Source organism: Clavispora lusitaniae, assembly GCF_014636115.1.
Source record: "Clavispora lusitaniae strain FDAARGOS_655 chromosome Unknown tig00000003_pilon, whole genome shotgun sequence".
In the NCBI taxonomy this organism is placed as follows: domain Eukaryota; kingdom Fungi; phylum Ascomycota; class Pichiomycetes; order Serinales; family Metschnikowiaceae; genus Clavispora; species Clavispora lusitaniae.
The window spans coordinates 1,735,186-1,757,183 of NW_027093975.1; the positions used below are offsets into that span (position 1 = coordinate 1,735,186).

The 21,998-nt window shown below is 44.2% G+C and overlaps 10 protein-coding genes and 1 non-coding gene across 11 annotated transcripts; 4 read left to right on the forward strand and 7 right to left on the reverse strand. All coding sequences in view use genetic code 12, as the record gives it.

The window, feature by feature from the left end:
• Positions 1-45: 45 nt before the first annotated feature.
• On the forward strand, positions 46-1,380 carry FOB63_000801 (AGC family serine/threonine-protein kinase; the record flags this gene model as incomplete). Its single annotated transcript, XM_002619646.2, has 1 exon — positions 46-1,380. The coding sequence occupies one exon, from the start codon at positions 46-48 to the stop codon at positions 1,378-1,380; it is 1,335 nt and encodes a 444-aa protein (XP_002619692.2).
• Positions 1,381-2,339: 959 nt separating this feature from the next.
• On the forward strand, positions 2,340-4,406 carry VPS1 (dynamin-like GTPase; the record flags this gene model as incomplete). Its single annotated transcript, XM_002619647.2, has 1 exon — positions 2,340-4,406. One exon carries the CDS (start codon positions 2,340-2,342, stop codon positions 4,404-4,406), a length of 2,067 nt encoding a protein of 688 aa, XP_002619693.1.
• A 118-nt stretch (positions 4,407-4,524) lies between these two features.
• FOB63_000803 (ADP-ribose 1''-phosphate phosphatase) lies at positions 4,525-5,019 on the reverse strand (the record flags this gene model as incomplete). Its single annotated transcript, XM_002619648.2, has 1 exon — positions 4,525-5,019. One exon carries the CDS (start codon positions 5,017-5,019, stop codon positions 4,525-4,527), a length of 495 nt encoding a protein of 164 aa, XP_002619694.2.
• Positions 5,020-5,448: 429 nt separating this feature from the next.
• FOB63_000804 (uncharacterized protein) lies at positions 5,449-6,609 on the reverse strand (the record flags this gene model as incomplete). Its single annotated transcript, XM_002619649.2, has 1 exon — positions 5,449-6,609. The coding sequence occupies one exon, from the start codon at positions 6,607-6,609 to the stop codon at positions 5,449-5,451; it is 1,161 nt and encodes a 386-aa protein (XP_002619695.2).
• Positions 6,610-6,687: 78 nt separating this feature from the next.
• PUS4 (pseudouridine synthase) lies at positions 6,688-8,031 on the reverse strand (the record flags this gene model as incomplete). The annotated part of the gene is made up of 1 exon (XM_002619650.2): positions 6,688-8,031. One exon carries the CDS (start codon positions 8,029-8,031, stop codon positions 6,688-6,690), a length of 1,344 nt encoding a protein of 447 aa, XP_002619696.2.
• Positions 8,032-8,144: 113 nt separating this feature from the next.
• Positions 8,145-8,939, reverse strand: FOB63_000806 (uncharacterized protein; the record flags this gene model as incomplete). The annotated part of the gene is made up of 1 exon (XM_002619651.2): positions 8,145-8,939. The coding sequence occupies one exon, from the start codon at positions 8,937-8,939 to the stop codon at positions 8,145-8,147; it is 795 nt and encodes a 264-aa protein (XP_002619697.2).
• Positions 8,940-9,023: 84 nt separating this feature from the next.
• FOB63_005509 lies at positions 9,024-9,097 on the reverse strand. Its single transcript has one exon. It is a non-coding gene; the product is annotated as a tRNA-Val (tRNA).
• A 781-nt stretch (positions 9,098-9,878) lies between these two features.
• On the forward strand, positions 9,879-12,146 carry FOB63_000807 (uncharacterized protein; the record flags this gene model as incomplete). Its single annotated transcript, XM_002619652.2, has 1 exon — positions 9,879-12,146. One exon carries the CDS (start codon positions 9,879-9,881, stop codon positions 12,144-12,146), a length of 2,268 nt encoding a protein of 755 aa, XP_002619698.2.
• A 118-nt stretch (positions 12,147-12,264) lies between these two features.
• Positions 12,265-13,050, reverse strand: CYC3 (holocytochrome c synthase; the record flags this gene model as incomplete). The annotated part of the gene is made up of 1 exon (XM_002619653.2): positions 12,265-13,050. One exon carries the CDS (start codon positions 13,048-13,050, stop codon positions 12,265-12,267), a length of 786 nt encoding a protein of 261 aa, XP_002619699.2.
• A 4,792-nt stretch (positions 13,051-17,842) lies between these two features.
• Positions 17,843-18,706, reverse strand: FOB63_000809 (uncharacterized protein; the record flags this gene model as incomplete). Its single annotated transcript, XM_002619655.2, has 1 exon — positions 17,843-18,706. The coding sequence occupies one exon, from the start codon at positions 18,704-18,706 to the stop codon at positions 17,843-17,845; it is 864 nt and encodes a 287-aa protein (XP_002619701.2).
• Positions 18,707-20,259: 1,553 nt separating this feature from the next.
• Positions 20,260-21,612, forward strand: CLN3 (cyclin; the record flags this gene model as incomplete). The annotated part of the gene is made up of 1 exon (XM_002619656.2): positions 20,260-21,612. The coding sequence occupies one exon, from the start codon at positions 20,260-20,262 to the stop codon at positions 21,610-21,612; it is 1,353 nt and encodes a 450-aa protein (XP_002619702.1).
• Between the last annotated feature and the right edge of the window lie 386 nt (positions 21,613-21,998).

The window sequence follows — 21,998 nt, forward strand, 5'->3', positions numbered from 1 at the left end:
TAATCAACACATGTCCTGCCTGGTGCCTCTCTCGCTTAGTGACTGATGCCTCTTTTCACGTTTGATGAAGAGCACTTCTCAGCAGATTTCTCTGCTGCTGTCATAGTGGAAGAAGACCCTCTTGAACAGACGAGACCAAACGATTCTCTCGATGTAAACAGGTTAGGGTCCTCTCCAGGGTTCCGAAACAGAAGAAAATCATCTGTTTATCGACGGCTTTCGGTTAGAAATGCTTCAGTTTCAAGCTCCCAGGGAATTGCAATCCCCTCAGACCTAGTTCCAGAGGAAGAAGCCCTGCCCTTCGCACACCGGAGGACATTGGCAGATTTTGAGCCGTTGAAAGTTTTGGGTCAAGGTGCTTATGGAAAAGTCCATTTGGTTAGAGATCGATTGAATGGGACACTTTATGCCCAAAAGCAGATCCGAAAGCCACAAATTGAAGTTTTCGAAGACAAGGTCGGCAAATCGCCGGAAGAAAAACCCCACCTCAGTCACATTCAAAGAACGATTGCAGAAAGACAAATTTTAACGCAGATTACCCACCATCCAAACATTGTCAAGCTTTTTTACGCCTTGCAGGACCACGACCGGTTTTACTTGTTGCTAGAATATATTCCTGGAGGCGAGCTATTCCATCATCTTACCACTAACAACTCTTTGGGAAATGTATTTATTGAAGAGCACGTAGCATTTTACGCTGCTCAAATGGCATTAGGCATAAGACACTTGCATCTGCTCGGTATCGTTTATCGAGACTTGAAGCCAGAGAACTGCTTGCTCAACACAAGAGGACATTTGGTTCTAACAGACTTCGGGCTTTCCAAAGCAATAGAGCCAGACGAAGATTCATTGGGATGCCGCTCCATCATAGGAACACCGGAGTATATGGCACCAGAAATCATAAAAGGTGAGCCCTATGACTATTCAGTGGACTGGTGGCTGTTGGGTTGCGTAATATATGACATGATGACAGGAAAACCGCCTTTTACTGGGAAAACACATCAGATCATCCTGGACAAAATCATAAAGGCCAAGCCATCTCTTCCATTCTACCTTTCACTTGATGCTAAGGATTTGTTGGGAAAGCTTTTGCAAAAAAACCCAGCCAAGAGATTTGCCGTTGATCAAAAATGGACCACGTTTCAAAACCATCGTTTCTTTCGCAAAATCGATTGGGCAACTATAGAGGACCAGCTGGCTCTGCCTCCTATCTTGCCTGTGATTTCAGATCCAGCGTTAGCCGAAAATTTCTCCCCCGAGTTCACGTCGCTGAAAATTAGCGAGTACGATTTGGGACTGGGCCAAACAATGCACAATGAGATGTTTGCTGGATTCAGCTACACCGCTAGCAACAGCTTTATCGATCGCTTTGCATCTTAACATTTGAATCATTGTTCAATGACCGAGTTGAAGATTTGTTTGCTCATGAGACCGACAGAGAATACTTAAGCTCGCTAATTTTGTCTTGAGTGATGAATCCAGGCGACGGAGACTTCGACTTCCATTTTTCCTATTAGTCTATGGCCATACACAAGAAGCTGATTTACAATGATACTGCAGAACAGCCACTAATAAACTTTCTGGTTCAATTCTGTGAAACATATTTACAGAAAGACATTTTTTGGCTCCAGCTTTCTCCACTTTGCGTCGGTTTAGATTAATCAATGGAGAAAGAGCGCAAATTCACAAGCTGACACACGTCTATTTCAATATATTCTCACACACATCATAGTGCTCTGTTAGTGGACCTCCTTCCACTTGTACAAACATCGAAGATGCCAGACTGTGTACTAGGCAAATCAAATGGTGAATGACTAAAGATTTATGAGCATTCATACAAGACTAGTATTTGAACTAGGGCCGTCTTGTGCCTTTGGCTTGCAATCTTTCTGTCCAGTGCAGCTTCTGGTCAAACTTTCAATATACAGAATTGTTCAGATTCGTAAATTACAGGCAAGGTTGGGCAGAGAATAAATAACCCTTGTATTGCACCCTAACATTTTGTATAGTCACTGATGGGCGCAGGAACTATATTTAGACAATCGTTAGCTTGAAGATGCACATCGCAAGGTCCATTGACATATTTCTTTAGTCTAGAGTGGAGTCTCCTACCATAAACAATACACATTCTCTTCGCTTCTTCGCCTGGCCAATGTCTCTAATTTTTTCCGTACATTGTATTTTCCCCCAGCCTTTGCCATCCTTGTGGCCTTTTCTCGTTTCCTACTATCTAGTTCCTGTACCGCCAACACTTATCGCGCGCGGACTTCGCACGACCAAGGGCAAATATTTGGCCAAATCTCCGTCTCAACCACAAACCTCATTCTCCTTTATCAGCAATGGACGAGACTTTGATTGCCACAATCAACAAATTGCAAGACGCTTTGGCGCCTTTGGGCGGCGGCTCGTCTTCTCCGGTAGACTTACCTCAGATCACCGTGGTGGGGTCCCAATCCAGCGGGAAATCTTCTGTTTTGGAGAACATTGTCGGAAGAGACTTTTTGCCCCGTGGTACGGGAATTGTCACAAGAAGACCATTGGTTTTGCAATTGATCAACCGCAGACCAGGTATCAACAAGCAGGACAAGGATCTTCTTAATACCGTGAATGACAAAGGTGAAGCCTCCGAAAACAACTTGGAAGAATGGGGTGAGTTCTTGCACTTGCCCAACAAGCGCTTTTACAACTTCGAGGAGATCCGTGAGGAAATCGTGCGTGAGACGGAAGCAAAGACGGGCAAAAACTTGGGTATTTCTTCCGTTCCTATTAATTTGAGAATCTACTCACCTCACGTATTAACATTGACTTTGGTGGATTTGCCAGGCTTGACCAAAGTGCCAGTGGGTGACCAACCAAAAGATATCGAGCGCCAGATCCGTGATATGCTCATGAAGTACATTTCCAAACCAAACGCCATCATTTTGTCTGTGAATGCCTCCAACACCGATTTGGCCAACTCTGATGGATTGAAGTTGGCGCGCGAGGTTGACCCGGAAGGTGCTAGAACCATTGGTGTTTTGACTAAGGTTGATTTGATGGATGAAGGAACTGATGTTGTGGATATTTTGGCAGGTCGCGTGATTCCGTTGAGATTCGGCTACATTCCGGTGATCAACAGAGGCCAAAAGGATATCGAGTCCAAGAAAACCATTCGTCAGGCTTTGCAAGATGAAGCGGCTTTCTTTGAAAACCACCCTTCGTACAAAGCCAAGTCCCAGTATTGCGGAACCCCATATTTGGCCAAGAAGCTCAACAGTATATTGTTACACCACATCAAGGGCACGTTGCCAGATATCCGGATGAGAATTGAGCACTCATTGAAGAAATACCAGCAGGAGTTGTCTATGTTAGGTCCTGAGTTGGAAGAGAGTCCTACATCTATTGCTTTAAGCATGATTACAAACTTCTCCAAAGACTACAACGAAATCTTGAATGGTGAAGCCAAGGAATTGACTTCTCAGGAATTGAGTGGAGGTGCCCGTATTTCGTTTGTTTTCCACGAAATCTTCAAGAATGGTGTCAATGCTATTGATCCTTTCGACCAGATTAAAGATGCCGATATCCGTACCATCATGCACAACACATCTGGCTCAGCACCTTCTTTATTTGTCGGCACTCAAGCATTCGAAGTTCTTGTCAAACAGCAGATTCGTCGTTTGGAAGAACCATCCTTGCGGTGTGTGAATTTGATTTTTGATGAGTTGGCCAGAATCTTGTCTCAAATCATCAGCCACCCACAATATTCTCGATACCCAGCGTTGAAAGAACGTTTATCGCAGTCTTTCATCCAGTTCTTGCGTGAGGAGCTCTCACCAACAAACAAGTTCGTTACAGACATCATTAGATCGGAGGAGACCTATGTTAACACAGCCCACCCAGATTTATTAAAGGGTTCTCAGGCCATGGCAATCGTGGAGGAGAAATTCCATCCAAAACCGCAAGTTGCTGTTGACCCTAAAACAGGCAAGCCTTTGCCACCTTCTCAACAACCACAGACGCCGCTGCCAGTTTCGAAGGACGAAACGAGTGGTTTCTTTGGTGGTTTCTTCTCATCCAAGAACAAAAAGAGATTACAGCAAATGGAGGCACCTCCTCCAGTCTTGAGAGCAACCGGAACCATGACCGAGAGAGAACAAATGGAGACTGAGGTTATTAAGCTTTTGATTTCGTCGTACTATAATATTGTCAAGAGAACCGTTGCCGACATTGTACCAAAGGCGATCATGTTGAAGTTGATTACTCGGTCGAAGGACGAGATCCAGAGAGAGTTGTTGGAGAAGTTGTACAGTTCAAAGGATTTGGCTGACTTGGTGAAGGAGAATGAGCTCACCGTGCAAAAGAGAAAGGAATGTTTGAAGATGGTGGAAGTTTTGAAGAACGCCAGCGAAATTGTGTCCAGTGTCTAGGATCCATAATTTGTATGTTTATGGTCCACGGGGGTTTGTGCTCGTACAGACTGCTTGACCAGCGATTAGAGGGGCTTGTGTGGAATACATAGCTAGATGATCATTCAATGGCATTTTGTTAGATTGTATAAACGTTGATGTGTAGTTCAGGGCACTTTTCCAAAACCGCCTCTGTTTGTTCCCAAGGTACGTTAAATATCCCGCTGTTGATCATGGGCATATTTACAACAACTTTCTTTTCACTGTCTTTCTCCACATTGGATAACAGCAGAAGTTGGTGCGAAAGCTCAAGCATACTTTTCCGAGTATTTTCAACAATCTCCGAAGGAGGGGAATTGAAGTCGCTCGTAAATAAACAAGCAATGTACACGGGCGGATTCCCGTTATTTCCAGGATCATTTGGTTCTGTTGGGAGAAGAAGTGACGTCCCCATCAAGTTTGGACCTTGTTGCTTACAATGATTCGCATATAACTTGTAAGCAGACGGAAATTTTCTTTTGAATACAGCAGCAATGCCTCCGCCCCACAGACCGAAGGGGTTACATGCATGTGCCAAAACAGCGGCCTGTGACGAAGTGTGGGAAAAGAGATCTCCTCTGATGTACGAAACCATAAAGAAGAATGACTTATACAGGTAAGAATGTGTGCGACTGGAATCAGATAAGGGCATACAAACTAGCAAGAGATAAGCAGAAGAAACAACTACAATCACTTAGAGAATTGAAAAGACTGTAAAAACCAAGACGGCTCAAAAGCACGGGGGTTTGTTAATTATGTCATCGCATAAATTTCAGAAATGACAATCTATGAGTGCAATAAACGAGGAAAGTAGTTGCATGTTACAGTTGGCAAATTATCGCATTAGCAAACAACGTTATTCAAAAAATAATAAAGAAACACTAATATAATTTTTGATTTTTCAGTCTTCTGATGGAAACCCTTTTTTCTAGTCTCATTTAATCTCTACTTTCGTGTTTTCTGTCTGATGGCCTTTCTATGTAACCCCTACCGAGTGGTTCCAAAGCCATCTACTATATACATTTCACACCTTATAGGCCAAGCGAACTACTTCTCCAGGACTCTTGTGATTGACGCCATCCATGACAAATCCGGACTCCGACCCGCATCCAAAAAGGTGCTCGATTGTCTGTGGGCTGCCCAAAGTCATCTCGTAGGAAGACATCTCAGGCAATGACTCAAACATAAACTGGTTTGACACCACTGTGTTGCTCATGTCCGCATAGCGCACTTCTGGGGTTACCATGAAAAATTCCAAGCGGTCGCCTACTTGCATTTTCGCCTCTGGAGAGATGGCCAATAAATCAGCTTTGACTCCCCATCCACCACCTCCTGCAATCACCTCATACTTCTTGCTCTCATTGTCACGGAACACTTTCACATACACTTTTGTCTCTTTGCTGGCGATGCCCATCAACTTGGCGTTGTTTTCAAGAATTTTGGCAGCTGGCCCGTTGTTTATGGACCGAACCAAGTTTCCTGTGCAATTTGTCACCACCAATTCTTCTCCCTCAGTCAATGGTGTCCATCTGTCCAGAGAAACTGCAGTCCCAAGAGAAGGTTCCAAGGGGGGCAAAATCGCTGTCAAGTTAGACAAGACTTCACCCATGTTCGGATCGCCTGTTTGTTTCTGCAATGCAGGTGGTTGAAAGTAGAAAAGCGTGGCCAACTGGTTGGTGGAAAAAATAGTATTCGCCAAAGACATCTCAAGACAGTTCAGACCCAATTGAAGCTTAAGCGCAGCATCAACATTCTTCCAATTGGTCTTGGCTCCCACTACGTTGATTCCATCGCTTTGCTTTGCTTTCACTGTATCTTTGGCCAGAAGAAGTACAGAGTCTTCAAAAGTAATATAGTCGTCAAGCCAAAGCTCGGATATCCCGTTTCGGTTTCCATTAGGTACAACACTATCCACTCCAGCCACAAGTACTTGCATATTGCCAATCTGGTAAAAGTTGATTGCGTTTTCAATCACGGTCGGAATGTTCTGTGGAGTGGAAAGGAAAACCACCGATTTGGGCTTCATGTCGGCCGGCGCAAGAACTTGGGCATTTAAACCAGGAGATACAGTAGTTCGAGCAAAGAATTTAGCTGCCAAAGGGCGAAAAGTCGAGAAACGGCGAAGGAAGACCATTGGTGAAATGTGGGGAATCTTTCGGTGGTTGAAATTTATGCAGGCAACCATCGCCTATGGAACAAAAAATTCTACAAAAATCTATCATTGTTAAAGTGTAGTTTGTTTATATACTACGGGCAATGGTAATTACTGCTCGTTTGTCATTGCCAGTACTTCAATCTTTCTTCTTTTTTCAGCCTGCAAATCTGCTGTTTCTTGGACATCTTTCTCGTTATCTTCTGTCTTTTCTTTCTCTTCCTCTTCATTTCCATGCTTCACTTCTGCTTCGTCTTTCTTCCCATCCTGATTCTCTTGCTTAAGTTCTTCCGCAGCTCGCTTTTTCTCTTCCGCCAACAAAGGGCCCAAGGTCTGAGAAACCTTTTCAAACTCTTCGTCAACCAAAATTTCTGGACCATTATCAAGCACTCTTTTCAAGACAGGCCCCCAGATACGCAGATCCCGCTCGGTAAAGTCTGTTACTTTGAATACATTCTTGCCCAACTCCCAATCTGATTGCTTCAGTCTCACCAACTCCACCATGAATGCAGAGGAGCCGACAGCGCGACCCAAATCGCTAATCAAGCTTCTAATATAAGTTCCAGACCCTACGGTGGCAGTGGCATGGAAGACAGGTAAAGAGTCCGGTTGTGGTATGTTAGGGTCCACTAATCTCGGTTTAATATGGGTGTTCTTTTCTTCGTCCGAAACATTTGGGTCGGCCATAAACTCGTCGGAGAAATAGATTTCGTGGTCATTGAGTGTCGGATTGTTGGCCAACATCGCTTCGACAGTGTTGCCTTCAGCATCGGGAACTACCTTGATGGGACCAAAGTCTGGATGAGGCCCGAAATCATCGTGGACCGTGAACAGTTCCACAGTAACATCGCGAGCTTTGATTGCTTTCGGCAAGGGTATTCCTTCTCTTGCATACTCGTACAACGGTTTACCATCGACCTTGAGCGCGGAGTAGATTGGGGGAGTCTGCTTCGACTTTCCAACAAACTTGCGTGCAGCTTTTTTCAAGTCATCCAATGTGACGTGGTCGACCTCCGTTCGGGTTAAAACCTCACCCTCGGAATCGCCTGTTGTAGTGGATTGGCCTAAGACTGCCCGGGTTTCGTATGTTTTTGTGCATTCACCCAAATAGTAACTTAACTTTTTCGTTCCTGTGCCAACGCCAATGATTAAAACACCAGATGCCAATGGATCGAGCGTACCGCCGTGGCCCACTTTGATTTTCGTTTTCTTCACACGATTGGCGATTTTGCTAGCCAGCCATTTGGTTCCCTTTGTAAGTTGTTCGTGGACTTTCTGCTTTGACTCAGCCAAATCGCGAGCAAAAACATCTGAGGTGTCAAAAATCGACTGGAGCTGAAGCACCACTTTTGACGAGGTCACACCTTTGGGTTTTTCCACCGCAAAAATTCCGTTCATTCTTCGGGGTAGATACCTAAACATGCGAAGATGAGACTTGAGTGCGATGATGCCCATGCAGTAGTATGATGGTTGAAATGCCAATTACGTTTATCCGACAGTAACGACAGGCAATTCATTTCCTAAGAGGAACCAAAAACGTATCGAGTTTCCGCTTGCACACTTTCTTTTCAGACTTTGGGCAGATCCTCTTGAGATGTATCGTCTTGGTGAATTTCATATTCAGTCGTGGCGGGTGGTTTCGGAATCTGAAAGTCCAAAGAAAGGAATGCGCTCTCGACAGGCGAGATCAAACGAAGAAGCTCATGTCTTTTCGAAAGAAAGTTTCTGTTGAGCTGCTCCACGTATTCTTCCATGCGGGAAATGCCTTTTTTCAAATGCGTAGCACCAGCCTTTCCGGCAAAAATTCTCGAGTAAAGCGTGCCAGTGAAAAACTCCACAATGTTCTCGAATGTAGTGGTTTTGTTAGGGCTCATGGCTTGCAATAGAAGCTCATTGAGCCGGTCGACAATCTCTCGAAGCTCATTGGCACTCAAATATCCAGGGACAAGAGGTGTCACGGAAGTGGGGCCGAAAACAGTCCCATCATACGAAGCCAAGCTCACAAATCCGTTCTCCTTCCCATAATGGATAGCCGCAGGCTCTGCGCCTGGCGCCCACGTAGAAAATTGGGGGACCATGTACAGATGTTCCACCGTATCGAAGATCCGTGGGATCCGCACAATTCGGGTTGTGTGGTAGAGCGCAGAGCCTTTGGTAGTGTAAGGGTTTGGGAAATGGTTTATGACAAGCGAAACTTTCTGCTTGGACTGGTGGGAAGATATGGAGCTCGCATCATCTAGTCTGTGTTTGGTCTTTGTGGGATTATGTGCTGGGGTGTATTTGTCTGTGAGATACTCGTGGTAATTGAAGTAGGTCAACGGTTCCTGAGTGGCATTAGCGTATTTTGTTGACGGATCGTTCATCTATGGAAACATCAAGTTGTCCTAGAAGGCTTAACTTTGGCCCAAGGTCACAAGCAAAAAAGAAGGTGTATGTAGGAAAAAAATTGATTTCGCCCAGGATCGAACTGGGGACGTTCTGCGTGTTAAGCAGATGCCATAACCAACTAGACCACGAAACCAACTTGAAAAATTATGTGGATGGAACAGTATAGCGAGCCAGTAGCACCAATTACCTTCATAGAGCCAGCGCAATTTGAAGACTAAATTCCTAAAAATTTCTAATGTATAGGGGATTGGTTTTTCCTCCAGAGTTGATTTTAAGTCATTAGCCCTATGTTAGCCCTAAGCAGATGAGCATGTGCACGACATCCTTCGCATTATATAAGATCGAGTACGCGAAAAACGAGAAGAAAAAAAAAACAACTAGTACTTTCATTCAAACAGTATGTGACTTTTGTTTGTGCTACCTGATGATACTCGTCCTTTTAGGACTGCTATTAACCCAGCTCATTTGATATACTGTTCATGATAAGAATTCACCTTAGATATCTGATTGCACACAATAACTTTTTAAGTTCTGTCACTAACATCACAGCGTCCATTTTCTTCTTCACGTCCACAGCTGCGGATCATCACGGAAATATGTATCGTATTCGCTTGGTAGAACTTAGTAGACTCTTTACAAGGATTCTGTTTCTTTCTTGAATTTGATTCAGGTTGTGCCAGTAAGTAAGGACTGGTATGGTTGAACCTTATTCCTTTTTTGATACGTCTATCCTTGTAATGATGGCTCCATCTCTCGTGCATTGAAATGTTGCCGAATCTCTTCTCTCCGTTTTCTTCTCTATTCAGCACCTTGTACCTATTCTGTGGAAAACGATCTCCAGGTTTTAGCACTATGCGAGAAAATTTTTGGTGCGAAAACCGACTTTCAACTTACTCACTACTTCTTCCACCAAAATGCTCCAATCCAGAGTCATCGGAAGAAGTATTTCTCGTGCTGCAGTCCAGTTGTCCCGCCCTGCCATATCTGCCGTTGGTGTTCGTTTCAACCAAGTTTCGTCACAATCATCGGCGATCAAAGATGAATCTTCCTCATTAAACGCCAGTGTTGACGTTACTGGAAACAGAAGCAACAAAACTGAGAATGACAGCGGAAAGAGAAGCGACACCCAAAAGAAAAATGGACGCAAACATATTGCCAACAGGAAACTCAGAGACATTTCTGCGCAGGTGAAGTCGTCTGTGGATTCTGCGAACGTGGGCGAGATTTCCGAAGCCATCGATATCTTGGAGGAAGGCATCAGCTACTTGAGAGAGATTCAGGAAGTGGAAAGACTCCCATCGGAATTGTTGTACTCGGTGTTCCAGCCCATAACGGCTACCTTGTTCGACAAGATTACTGCAGATGGAGCCAATTTGGGATCAAGATCCGTCTCGGATGTTTTGACCATGTTGGTGGAGCAAGGTCTTGCCCACAATTACCATTTCATGAGAACGGTAGAGCATGTTTTGAAAAACAGTGCCGGTGACGAAAGCTATTCCAAAGTTTTGCAGATCTGGCTCCAATATTTGCAGTATTCGAAGGAAGTGGGCGTTGGACGCATGAATTATATGATCCAACAACCATATCTCGTCTACAAAGAACGCAACTTCGATTCCAGAGACTTGAAGAATTTGGCATTTTTCGCTTATGTTATGCACTGTTTGAATGCCAATGTGGAATATAATGTGAAGGACGCCATGAAGATCTTGCAAATTCAAGACAGCTCACGTGTTCCAGAAAGATTCCATGTTGTTTCTACCATCAAACGCCTTGGATTGCAAGAGCCATTAAAGTCGGACTTGTCCACTTTTGAACGCAAAATCAACGAGCTCAACACAAAATCAATGGATCCTAATGGTGCATTGGTGACAAGGAGAATCGAACAAGCAATTCAACAAAACAACCCTATCATGTTGAACAATTTATACCAACAGATGAAGACGTCCTCAGTAGCTAACGATATCCAAATTTCTGAAGCTACCTTAAACAGAATAATGAACGCATACATCGAGTTACATCTGTTTGGAGACGTCATTGACATTTTCAGAAGTTTCTTGCAATCCTCTGCAAAACCATCTGTGGCCACATGGGACTTGGTTTTGAAGGCGTTGGGCCACCCAAGCAATGTTAATGGCATGGATGCAGCAGAGAAGAAGAAAATGACGGAAAATATCGAAGCGACTGTCAATTCTATGATCGCGTCAGGAATTGCTATGAATGCTAGAACTTTGGCCATTGTTGTTGGATGTTTTGCCAATTTGGGCAGATTTGACTTGGTAGACAAGTATTTGAAACAATATGAGTCTGTTCCAATCGTGCATTTGACCAGAAACAACATTTTGGTAGGTTTGGTGTTGAACAAGGATGTGGCTAAGGCCGAACAAAAGTTGAAGGACTTTGCCAAAGAAGACCCCACCTATCAGCCTTCTACCGGTGTCATGAATGCATTCTTGTCACACTACGTATCTGTTGGTAACAACGAAGCTGTCGAAGGTATCATCAATTACATGAGACAAAATGGCATTGAAGAAGATGTGGGTACTACAACCACATTCATTAACTACTATTTCAAAATGTACAGAAACAAAGGAAAGGTTCCTGATGTCGCTGGTTTGTTGAAAGAATTGTCCAATGCATCTATGCCAATAAACCAATTCACTGTGACTTCCATTGTCGATGGTTTGGCTAAAGATGGCGTGAATTTGGAAGCAGCACGGTCTGTGTTCAACTATTTCAGCAAAGAAAACTCTAGATTCAAATACAATACCGGGTTATTAACCTCCATGATCAAGGCAGAGTTGGATTTCGGATCTTTGCACAATGCGGAAGAGTTGTTCGCCATTTACATCACAAACTTGAAGAATGACACAAGAGCATGGAACATGATGATTGCTGCATTGTTGGCCAAAAAGGAGAAGATTGCACTTGAGTACTACGAAAAGCTCTTGCAACAACGTCCTTTCAATGTCAAGCCAAACTACTTCACATACTACTACATGCTCGATCATTTTGTTAAAACTGGAAACGAAAAGAGAATCCAATGGACTCTTGATGAGATTGCAAAGGCCGACTTGCAGGATATGGGAAACGTGTTGCCTCGCAGAATCCATCTGTTGAGACACAAGTTTAACGTGTCGCCAGCATTGAAGGAAAAGATTTCCAAAAGACACAACAACTTGTAAATAAACTAACCCATGTATATATACTGGAATTCTATGTACAACTAAATGATATAAATAAAAGCTCAGCCAAGTGTCTGTGGAACTTTCAACCTCGGACTGCAGATTCATAGTCGAAACTTCAATGCCCATACTCTCCTTCTCCCATTGCTTTCTTCCATAATGGTGTGAACCAGTGGTCAAATCTGTCCAAAGCATTTCTTGGATTGTCCAAAGCTGGACGGGTGTCCAACATAAAAGCAGGCATTCCCGTGTCTTCATCATCTGGAGCACTATAATAGTCAATGACATATCTCACCTTTTCCCAGCCCTGATCTTTGCCCATAGATCTCAAAACAGTCCAGTCGTGACGGTCAAATGGAGGCTGGGTATTAAAAGTCTGGGGAAAGACTTTGCCCAAGTAAAGAAACATTCTTGCTCTTGGAGACAAATCGTTAGGTCTTCCAGTAAAACGCTCAAGTCTGGGCTCTACTCTTGTGGTTTCGGTGTACTTTTTCTCCCACTCCAAAATCTGCTGCCAAGCGCCTTCGTTCAAAAAATTGTGCACATCCACCATAGACTCCACCGCCTCTTCATCGATACCTTGGCCCTTTCCCTTTCTCATCATCGCATTAAGCATTTGCTGGGGCGACGGATACTCCCAGAAACCTTGGTCATTGGACTCGCCTCTGGGAATACTAGAGATGGTTCTTTCTGTTGACAACACAACCCTTTGCCCCGGTGCTCTTTCCGACGAGATTGCCATGGGCATATTATTGAGAGGATTTAACACCTCCACATCATCCGATCCAGAATGTTTCACGGGACAAGCCAGAGCTGGTAAGGCAGCATGGTTAACAGGACAAACGGCAGGAGCCAGTCCTTGTGAGATATTGCGACGTGGTGAATCGGCCCAAAACCAACCCATATTTTAAGAAAGTAGTTTGTAGATCCTTTTTTTTCTCCTGATGAGTTATGACACCCATACACCGAATGCGCATTGATAAGCTATGATACAGTCTGCTAATTATTTTTGGCCATTAAATCCAGTGAAGGGTCTAATTCGTTGTTCAACCCAAACAGGCTAGTATACGATTAAAAGAACTTATTAAAGGGAATTAGGAACGTTTTTGAACTCAGATTTTTTTTTAGGCAAACTCTGAAAGAAATTGTGGTGTTGTACTGTTGAGGTGAGAGGTTAGATCTTCAATGACCGTCCTTTCCGAAATCAGAAAAATACAGATTCTAATCCGTAAGAAAAACATAGGTTTTCTCTATGAATTTGTTTTCATTCGTCTGAAGAATTCATATGATTGACAATTGAAGTCGAGCGGTATGAGAGTAGCATATAAAGAGAAAATAAAGAGAAAAAAAAAAAAAAAAAAGAAAACTTAGCGAATTCGGGCAGTGATTGGAAGGGATTGCAGTAGCAGTACTCTCACATTGGAGTAGAGCCATCCAGCTATGTACTACCTGAAAGTTCACTTTGATCTAGAGACACTACTAAACATAAGAAAGATCGGACCTTCTGGAGTGCAACTGTTTCTAAGAAGATGATATATCCTCTATTTGAGTACCCAGTTATCCTTTAAGTTCTTGTCTCGTGGCTCGATAGCTCCACCAAATCGAAAGGAAGAGAGAAGATATTTGGGTGGGGATGGCACTCGAGAAGAATTCAGCACTTGGAAGGAAAGCCAGACTCCCGAAGGAGAGATACTGATACTTTCTCTGATGCTTCAAACGTGGAAAAAATTGAATGTTCTGTATTGACAACAGAGAGGTGAATCTCAATCCATTGGTGCATGAAATGGCCTTCGTTGAAAAACGTCCGTAGAACCGAAATTTCAGTTATTCACCAATCCGGTGGGGACTGAAACGATTGTTTCTTGTACATGGGAGTAAAATGGCGTTATTCTGGAATAGAAGAACGAAAGTTGTGTTTATGGAGATAAGTGCTACAAAGCGCAAAATCACAAAAGCGCAAATTTAAGGAGAGTAGGCTTTTATAGTCACGTACGGCCGAACCGAAACGTGGAGACGCATGAGACGAGCCAAATTGGAAAAAATTCTAGCCAGATTGAGAAGGAAAAGTGCAAAAATGGTTTAGAAATCTTGCCAGAAGTTTAATTTATGCGGTTCCAATTGAGAGATTGCACCATCTTTGTAATTTTTCATGTTTTTCAGCATACTGTAGATGCTGGTATACTGTACTGATTTAAGAGAACAATCCATCTCAAAACAATCAGAAGTTACTTTGGTAAAATGTTTCAAGAAAGGGTCTACAAGAAGGTACGTGAGAAAAAAAAAAAAAAAAAAAAATAGCCAGCCTTCGCAATAATTCACCTGTTTAAACTGAACAGCCGACAAACTAAGGTATGTTTAAACGTCAGATTTCATACTGAAATTCACCCTCTAGTGATGGAGAAGAACTGCTACATGGAGTTGGACTTGGCCCGCAGTGGAGACGTTATGATTATTGTAGAAAGGAATACTTTTTCGAAGACCGCCAACAAACCGAAAGAGAACATGACGGATTGAGAAAGCAAAATGAAATTCATGATGCACCAGAACATTATCAAAAGTGCATCTAAAAAAGATGTTGCAGATGCAAAAAATAAATGCAACAAAAAGTTCTTCATGTAGACCAAAACCGTCGGCTGGAAGATTCCATGCACCCTGTTGTTCCAAAATGGAACACTTAAACTACTGTGCTATTTCCGGAATAGCCCTTGTCGACTTCCGGTCAGAATGGATTCAGCTAGATCTGAGACTTTTGCCGAAAGGAGTCATGCACCTGAAACAATGGAAGCTGTTACTGAATGTCTTTGTTGGTTGCATCTTCACTGCAAGGACAGGATATGTTCGCATTCGGGTACGCACAATGTGTAAAACGGTCCTAAGAGCGTGCCAAAAGGTCAGGCGAGAAACCCTTTGGATGTAGAAAAGCCATTCTAGTTACAAGCATCAGGGCAAAAGAATGCCCGGGGTGCAAAGTGACTTGCATTGTTTGACCAAGTTGCGCATCTCAGGCTTCGGTAGAGGCAAGCCATACAATCTTGCAACCTAGTGCAGTTTGAAGAACAAAGTCGAGACGATGTAAGAAGAGGTCAAAAGAGGCTCCGGAGTAGGCAGAATGGTGCTTATGGCAAATAAGCAATGGGTGAGGCGCCGCTTCAAACAATACATATGCTAATTCTTCTTTGTTCCCACGGCTGTGCGATTTGTAGTAATAATACGAGCCCTGGATTCCGCGAGGGCTTCGTTGAATCAACACTACAAGAGTTGCGGGCGATAATGTTCACGGGACTCCGTTCACAGTGCTGTTTCCTCCCGGTGAATTTGGGTGCGGGAGATTACCAACTCCATAATGATAAACTGCACCAGCGTACTCTACACAATCATACCGTATACGATGGCGTGTTGTTGCATAACACGTATGAAGGCAATTGAGAGCAGCTGAAATTCACATCTTTGTAAGTAGATGAACTTGCAAGAACACAGGTGAAATTCAAAAACAATAGAAGACGCACTGCTGTAAAGACAAAGCGCCGAAAGAAGAGAATTTTAGTTCGTAAGCGTGACTGCTAGAAGAAACATGCCATGAATTCATGTCCAGCGAATTTAAATGACCGGAGCTGGATTGAGCATGCGCACAGGGCCATTGAAGGTAGAATGCTTAAATAGGCAGTGACAGGTTTGCATATTGACACAAAGGAATCTGTAGCCGTTGGCCAGTCTCGATATATTGCTTGCAGGGAAGGCACGTGACCAGAAAGTCGCAAAGACAACGAAAAAAAAAAAAAAAAAAAAAAAAAAAAACCGGCCGAGTTACCCCTAACATACCGGGGGCAAGAAATGTCGCATTTTTCTTTCACCGGTATACCCTCGGAACGCACAAGGCTTGGCGCACCCTCCTCGAAATGTCCAAGCCTTATCGGTTGCCCACCGACGGAAGGCGCCTGCTGCTACTTATGGCGCCGAAATGTCTCCCAATTATTTTCACAAACTCGTCCGACTTTAGCCTTCGGTTCCCGAAACTTATAGCTCCTGCGGAGTTCAGCATACTCTAAAGCTGGCGAGATCATAGCGAACTTAGACAACAATGAAACACAAAAGTTACCTTCTCTCCGATCCACCTACTCCTGCATTACACAGGATGTGGGAATTTTTTTAGACGACATCTGTTTTACCCAGCTGATTGCACCCACGCAGAAAGAGGTCACATGAGTCTTGTCGCCATGCTTTCCTGTAGTTTCCCATCGTAACCCAGCCATTTCCGGTCACGGCTCCAGGATCTCCTGCAATGCCTGACACCTGCATGCTCCTACTAACTATAGATACACCACATATTTGTCACCACGCCTCACGTTGATTCGAGCGAGGGCCAGATTTTGGTGTGGGGGGTGGTTTTCGCTTGGAATTCCGTTAGCGCCGTGCCTTCTTTTTCCACACTCGAGTGTGACTTTCCTCTTGTAAGGCGTTGGCCAAGTTATGCACATGCACATAGATCTGGATGCGTTATACTACTCAGCAACAAAAATGTCGCGCACCATAGTTAGGGGCTCGGATTACCTCGTCCAAAATGGATGCGCAGCGACACCCACCTAGGATGGCGCTTAATTTTTTTTTTTTCAGACCGAATTTGCTACTTTCGTCCTACGCAGGCTATTGTCGCTGTTTCATTTACCCGATGGTTTCCAGACTGAAGAGAAGATAGCGGATATATCTTGTTATCTCGGCGATCATCTACCATTGCTACAATAAACATGCATTAATAACGGGTATTCACAACTTGAATTCATCTATTTCTTGGTATGAGGGCGTCGGTGTTTTCGGCCCACATTTTGCGACATGATAAAAAAGCCGACATCGCAGAAGTTGCTACGCCTGCATGGCTCAGGCGCCTTGAGCCCTCAATTCCATTGTTTACGAAAACAGAAATACATAGAAGAAATTTAGACGGGGGTGACAATCGAGGATCTTGAAAAATAATCGTGAATCACTGCTATTGAATCCAGATCGCCCAGTAAGAATCCCGAGTTGGACTGCAGACAAGACTAGGTCGGCCAATTAAGCCTCATTGGGTAATTCGGCTAGCATACTGTCTCTACCAATTACGCTTACGGCGAGAAATTTTTTTCAGTCTCCACCACTAATAATCAATTTCTCATCTGTATGCACACGTCCGTATGTCCCCACCCCTGCTCATTTCAAGTTTAAGATTCTCGGGTACATCCCGAAAATATTACTAAAGTCATGGATGTTTTCTGTGCACCGGCCATCGCGTTCGGAAGAAATCTTCCACTACTGGATGAAGCAGAATATCACGAGCAGTCAACATTTCTATTGTCCGCCAGAAAATAACTCTATATTGTTCAACAACCCAAGTAGACAATTTCAGCGTAACAAACAACTTCAAACCGGCTTCGAAGTTACTTCAAGAAATGGCTGGAATGTTTACAGGGGATAGCTGGCGTAGAGGATGGGCATTTTTTAGGATCTTATAATTAGTTTTTCGTATGTACATTCCGACGTTCATGGATTTCCATTGCCGGATTCCACGCAGGTACGGATGGAAGTGACGGAAAAAAGACACTATATGCAATACTGTTATGCATAGCAGAGGCAATCGAAATGTCGCTTATGCAGAAATACGATGCAACTGAGTATTTGAGGAAACATCTGGCCACACACTTTATCTCACGAAGTTTAGTTATGACTCATCGACAGGAATTATAATGTTCGCCTAGACCGTAGGAGTGCTTGAAGTAAGCGACATATAGCGTTTCGCCTGTGCCCTCCTCGTTGAATACTATTGGAGCATTTCCCGCCATGAAAACCTTGATGGGGCAATCATAAACCTTCGAGAACGCCAAGAGCTCCATGTCAGAACCCCACATCGCAGTGTTCTCCAATTCCTCAGTGTAACTGTTGACATCGCGCAACTGCATCGTTGCCTCATCAAATAAATAGGGCACAAAGTCGTCGGAATGCGCCCGAATATAATCGGCAGCAGCTTTACGTAGTTCCAGCACCAGAAGTTCGAGATTTCTGCGTAATCTAAGCTGGTCTTGGATCGACAGGAAAAGACAATGGCCGTCGGGTTTGATCTCATGCAACGTCAAACCTTGGGAATCCAAAAGCTTAGTCATCAGCTCTTGTTCTATCGCTCTGTAATCCACCAGATTGGCTGCTTCTTCGCGGGCTTCTGCCTTAATGGCGTCTATCTGCGCCTGTCTTTTTGCCAATTTCTCTTTTGCCCGGTTTCTTTTTTTGGCCGGAGGTGCACTCGTCTGTTCGCTAGTTGCACCGTTGTCTGTAGCTGAAGCGGGAATCTGGTCCTCAACACTCAATGTGGCTAGAAGCTGTTCCGGAGTTATCTCCGTGTTCTCCTCCGCTTCATGTGCTTCGCCATTCAATTCTCGAATCTCTTTGCGCTGCCGTGCATCGAGGTCCTCTTGCATAGCCGTACATTTTGAGTTCACTGCCTTTCGAGTTTTCTTGCTTGCTTGTTTTTTAAGCGACGTGATGGTGGCCACCAAGTCTCGCTGTTCTTTTTTGTGGCGGGCTATTAGTTCGTCCATAAGTGTGAAGAGCGTATGTGTCAGGCGGGTTAAGAGCGATACTGAGTGATTGGTAAGATTGGTAAGTTATTGACGGACGATGAATTTCTTTTTTTCCACGTGTACGAGGCCTTGTACTTCCGTCTTGTATTGCAACGAAGTATTTTTCTCAGTGGTTGTTGCTGGTTTCGGCACCTGCACACAGTCCAGAAACTTCAATGTCGCCATGTACTTTGAAAGCGGCTTCGCGTCCAACAATTAGCATACCGTTTTCGGCCAAATCTCTTGGATGCCGTTTCCACAATTCCACCCCGTGGCCGATAATGAAATACTGGAAATACGTGAAAGCAATAATCAGAGGAACGTAATCTCCGGTAGATGCCATTTGGCATATGTCATCGTTTCATGTTGTTTTGCTTATGTGGATGCTTTCCACAGTAGATGTTCCGCCGAATGAAATTATAGCCGTGGTCCTGTCCCCACTCACTGGACATTGGTGCAGTCTGCTATCTGCAGTCCATATACCCGAGGTGATGCGACATTCAATCAGTTGCTGCAGCTCATGTTCATCGAGACGAACCTCATTGAGCACGACACTCCTTAGCGCATAGGCGACATTTGATGCTTTCTTTTTTTCTTCAACCCGTTGAGGCACCTTCTTTGTAAACATGTATGCGGAGATCCTTGGATTGTAGTATGATACCTGCTGTTCTCAGCTTGGGCCAGGATGGGTCTAAAGAACTGGTCAATCCTTATGGATAGCTGCTGGTTTGAAGCCTATACAAAGAACTGTATGGTGCGTTGAAGGGATGGTGTTACTGACCTGCCAGTTCCGGAGGGTGCAGTGGCACTAACCTGAAATATGTCTCTCCATCTTAGGGGAATTCCGAGGGTGAACCTATCCGGAGGTGCGTCAGATCAATTGGCGGACACACACCTTCATTTCCTGCAGCGTGCGCACATTTTTTCATGCAGAGGGTTAGATGCATAACGACCACCTCCCTCTGCAGATTGGGTTAAGTACTCTCGGTGGTGAACTGCAAATTTATATATGCACTGTGTTGGCCCATGCGTTTTTGATATTCCAAAGCCACTTTTTTTTTTTTCTTTTCTTTCTTCCACGGTTTGAAAAGTCATCATCTTTTTTTTTTATATATCCATCTCTTCTTGAAACTACGCTACTATAGGTTAGGTTCTTTGCTGAAGTATCTCACGCTAAGCCTTCAGGAGAGACATTATCACAAATTATTCCATTTACATCCTTCATTGGCATTTTCATCCTTCATTTTATCCTTTGACCTCACGTTCCCACTTCATCGTTCCAGTCTAGTGAGTCTTTCATTACATTTTCAACAATTGAACATTTGTGCTTTCACATTCTTTCGTGCATTTTCCACCAACATTCTTGGTTAACCTAACTACAACGGTTCACCTTCAATTGCATCACACCAACTTTGAGACCCCGTCTCTTCACCCATTTTCATCTTCATTCACAATTGCTGGACGTTCATGACTAAACAGAATCTTTGAAAGTCTTTTCTTCAATATATTCACATTCCAGTAACAGACACAGCATGAGCACTTCCCCAGGTATTTTCCATAATGTTCGTGTTTCTCAAGCCGCTTTGAAAGCTTCCAACATCAAGGTCCAATTAGCAGAATACAATGCTCACAAGAAACAGGTTGACGAGTACAAATTGGACATCTACCAGCATTTATTGGAGTTGGACACCAGCACCAGACCCAATCTCCAGTTGATACAACAGCAGCCGGAAATCAACTTGCGCATGAGACCATTGTTGCTTGACTTCTTGATGGATGTGATCAACAAATTGAATGCTTCCAAAGCCACTTTCCCTTTGGCCGTGAATCTTATTGACCGGTACTGCTCGGTCCGCATTGTCAAGAAACAGCACTACCAACTTTTAGGGCTCACTGCACTCTGGATTGCTTGCAAGAATTTGGATTCCAAGTTCCGGGTGCCAACTTTGAATGATTTGTGCCGTTACTGTTGCAATTGCTATGATAAGAAGTTGTTCTTGGAAATGGAAAACCATGTTCTAAAGTCTTTGAAATGGCTCGTGGACGCCCCTACTTTTGATGCATTTATCGACGTCTACATCCACACCTTGGCCTCGTCCCCGTTTTTAGCAGGATCTAAAAACCCACATAAGGTGTGCAATGACGTCAAGATCGTGGCTATTTACATCTGTGAGTTGATTCAGTTTTACCCCAACATCTACTTCAACTACACTACTCCAAAGATTGCATTGTTAAGTGTTTTGATGTCGTGCTTGATCCTCAATGTTGGCGAGAATTTCGTGGTGAAGGATTTCCTCGACCATGTGTACATCTCGACCATGGTTTCGGTTGTGCTGGTTCAGGATTTCTGCCAGGCCTTTGGTTTGCTTATCAAAGTGTTGAAGTGCCCTCCACCCTCGCTTAAGACCAAGTACTTCAACGAGGATCTGCGCTTCCTCAGCCACATGAAGTTATTGGTTTCGTTTACCTTGACGCACTTGGCAGAGAACTCTGTCTTTTCTCAAACAGGGTCTGCGCCTTTGTCGTCTTGTGTTACGCCCGTTGCTTCAAGACCGGCCTCCAACAGATCGTACTCTGGCGAGCACCAAATGAAAACTCCCAGGTTAGGAAGCGGCGTCACCACTCCCAAATTCTATCCAGCCACGCCGATCCTGCTGAGCATCAGCCCTAAGAACTCGGAGTTAGACCATTTCGAAAAGTCTCGGCCAATGTGTCTGCCGGCTATAGGCTACAGGGGATACGGATCTTTTAACGGACGGCCTCTTCCCCTGCCCGCAGACCTGGAGAACGATATTCCCGGCACGAAAAGAAGCTTTGAAGCCGTTGCACCTCCAGCGATCAAAAGATCAAAGAGCACCAGCGACCGGTCCGTGTTTTTGCTCTAGCTACGGAAGCGCGCGTCTTCGAGTTGCGTGAGCTGCACCCACATGCTTACATGGACGGCAGTCCCCAACCAATCACTTTCATAGATTCTCAAAATAACCATATCAATCGCTAGTGGTACGATAGTGTAGACGCACCAACGAGACGGAAATTGCGACTTTCATCCCGTGGTGCCCCTCTGCAGACGTCAATCTGCTTGGGCGCTGCATTTAGGCCGCGCTACATGCTTACAATGCGCCTCATGCACCTGATGCGCTTGCGATACCGTCCCACGATCTGATAGCGTATTTGCGCGTTTTCCACCAGCAAACGTTTCTCCCCTATTACTTAGTGAGGAGCATAAACAACCCCATTCTGGATTTTACCTGTCATGCGTTATGCAGTCACA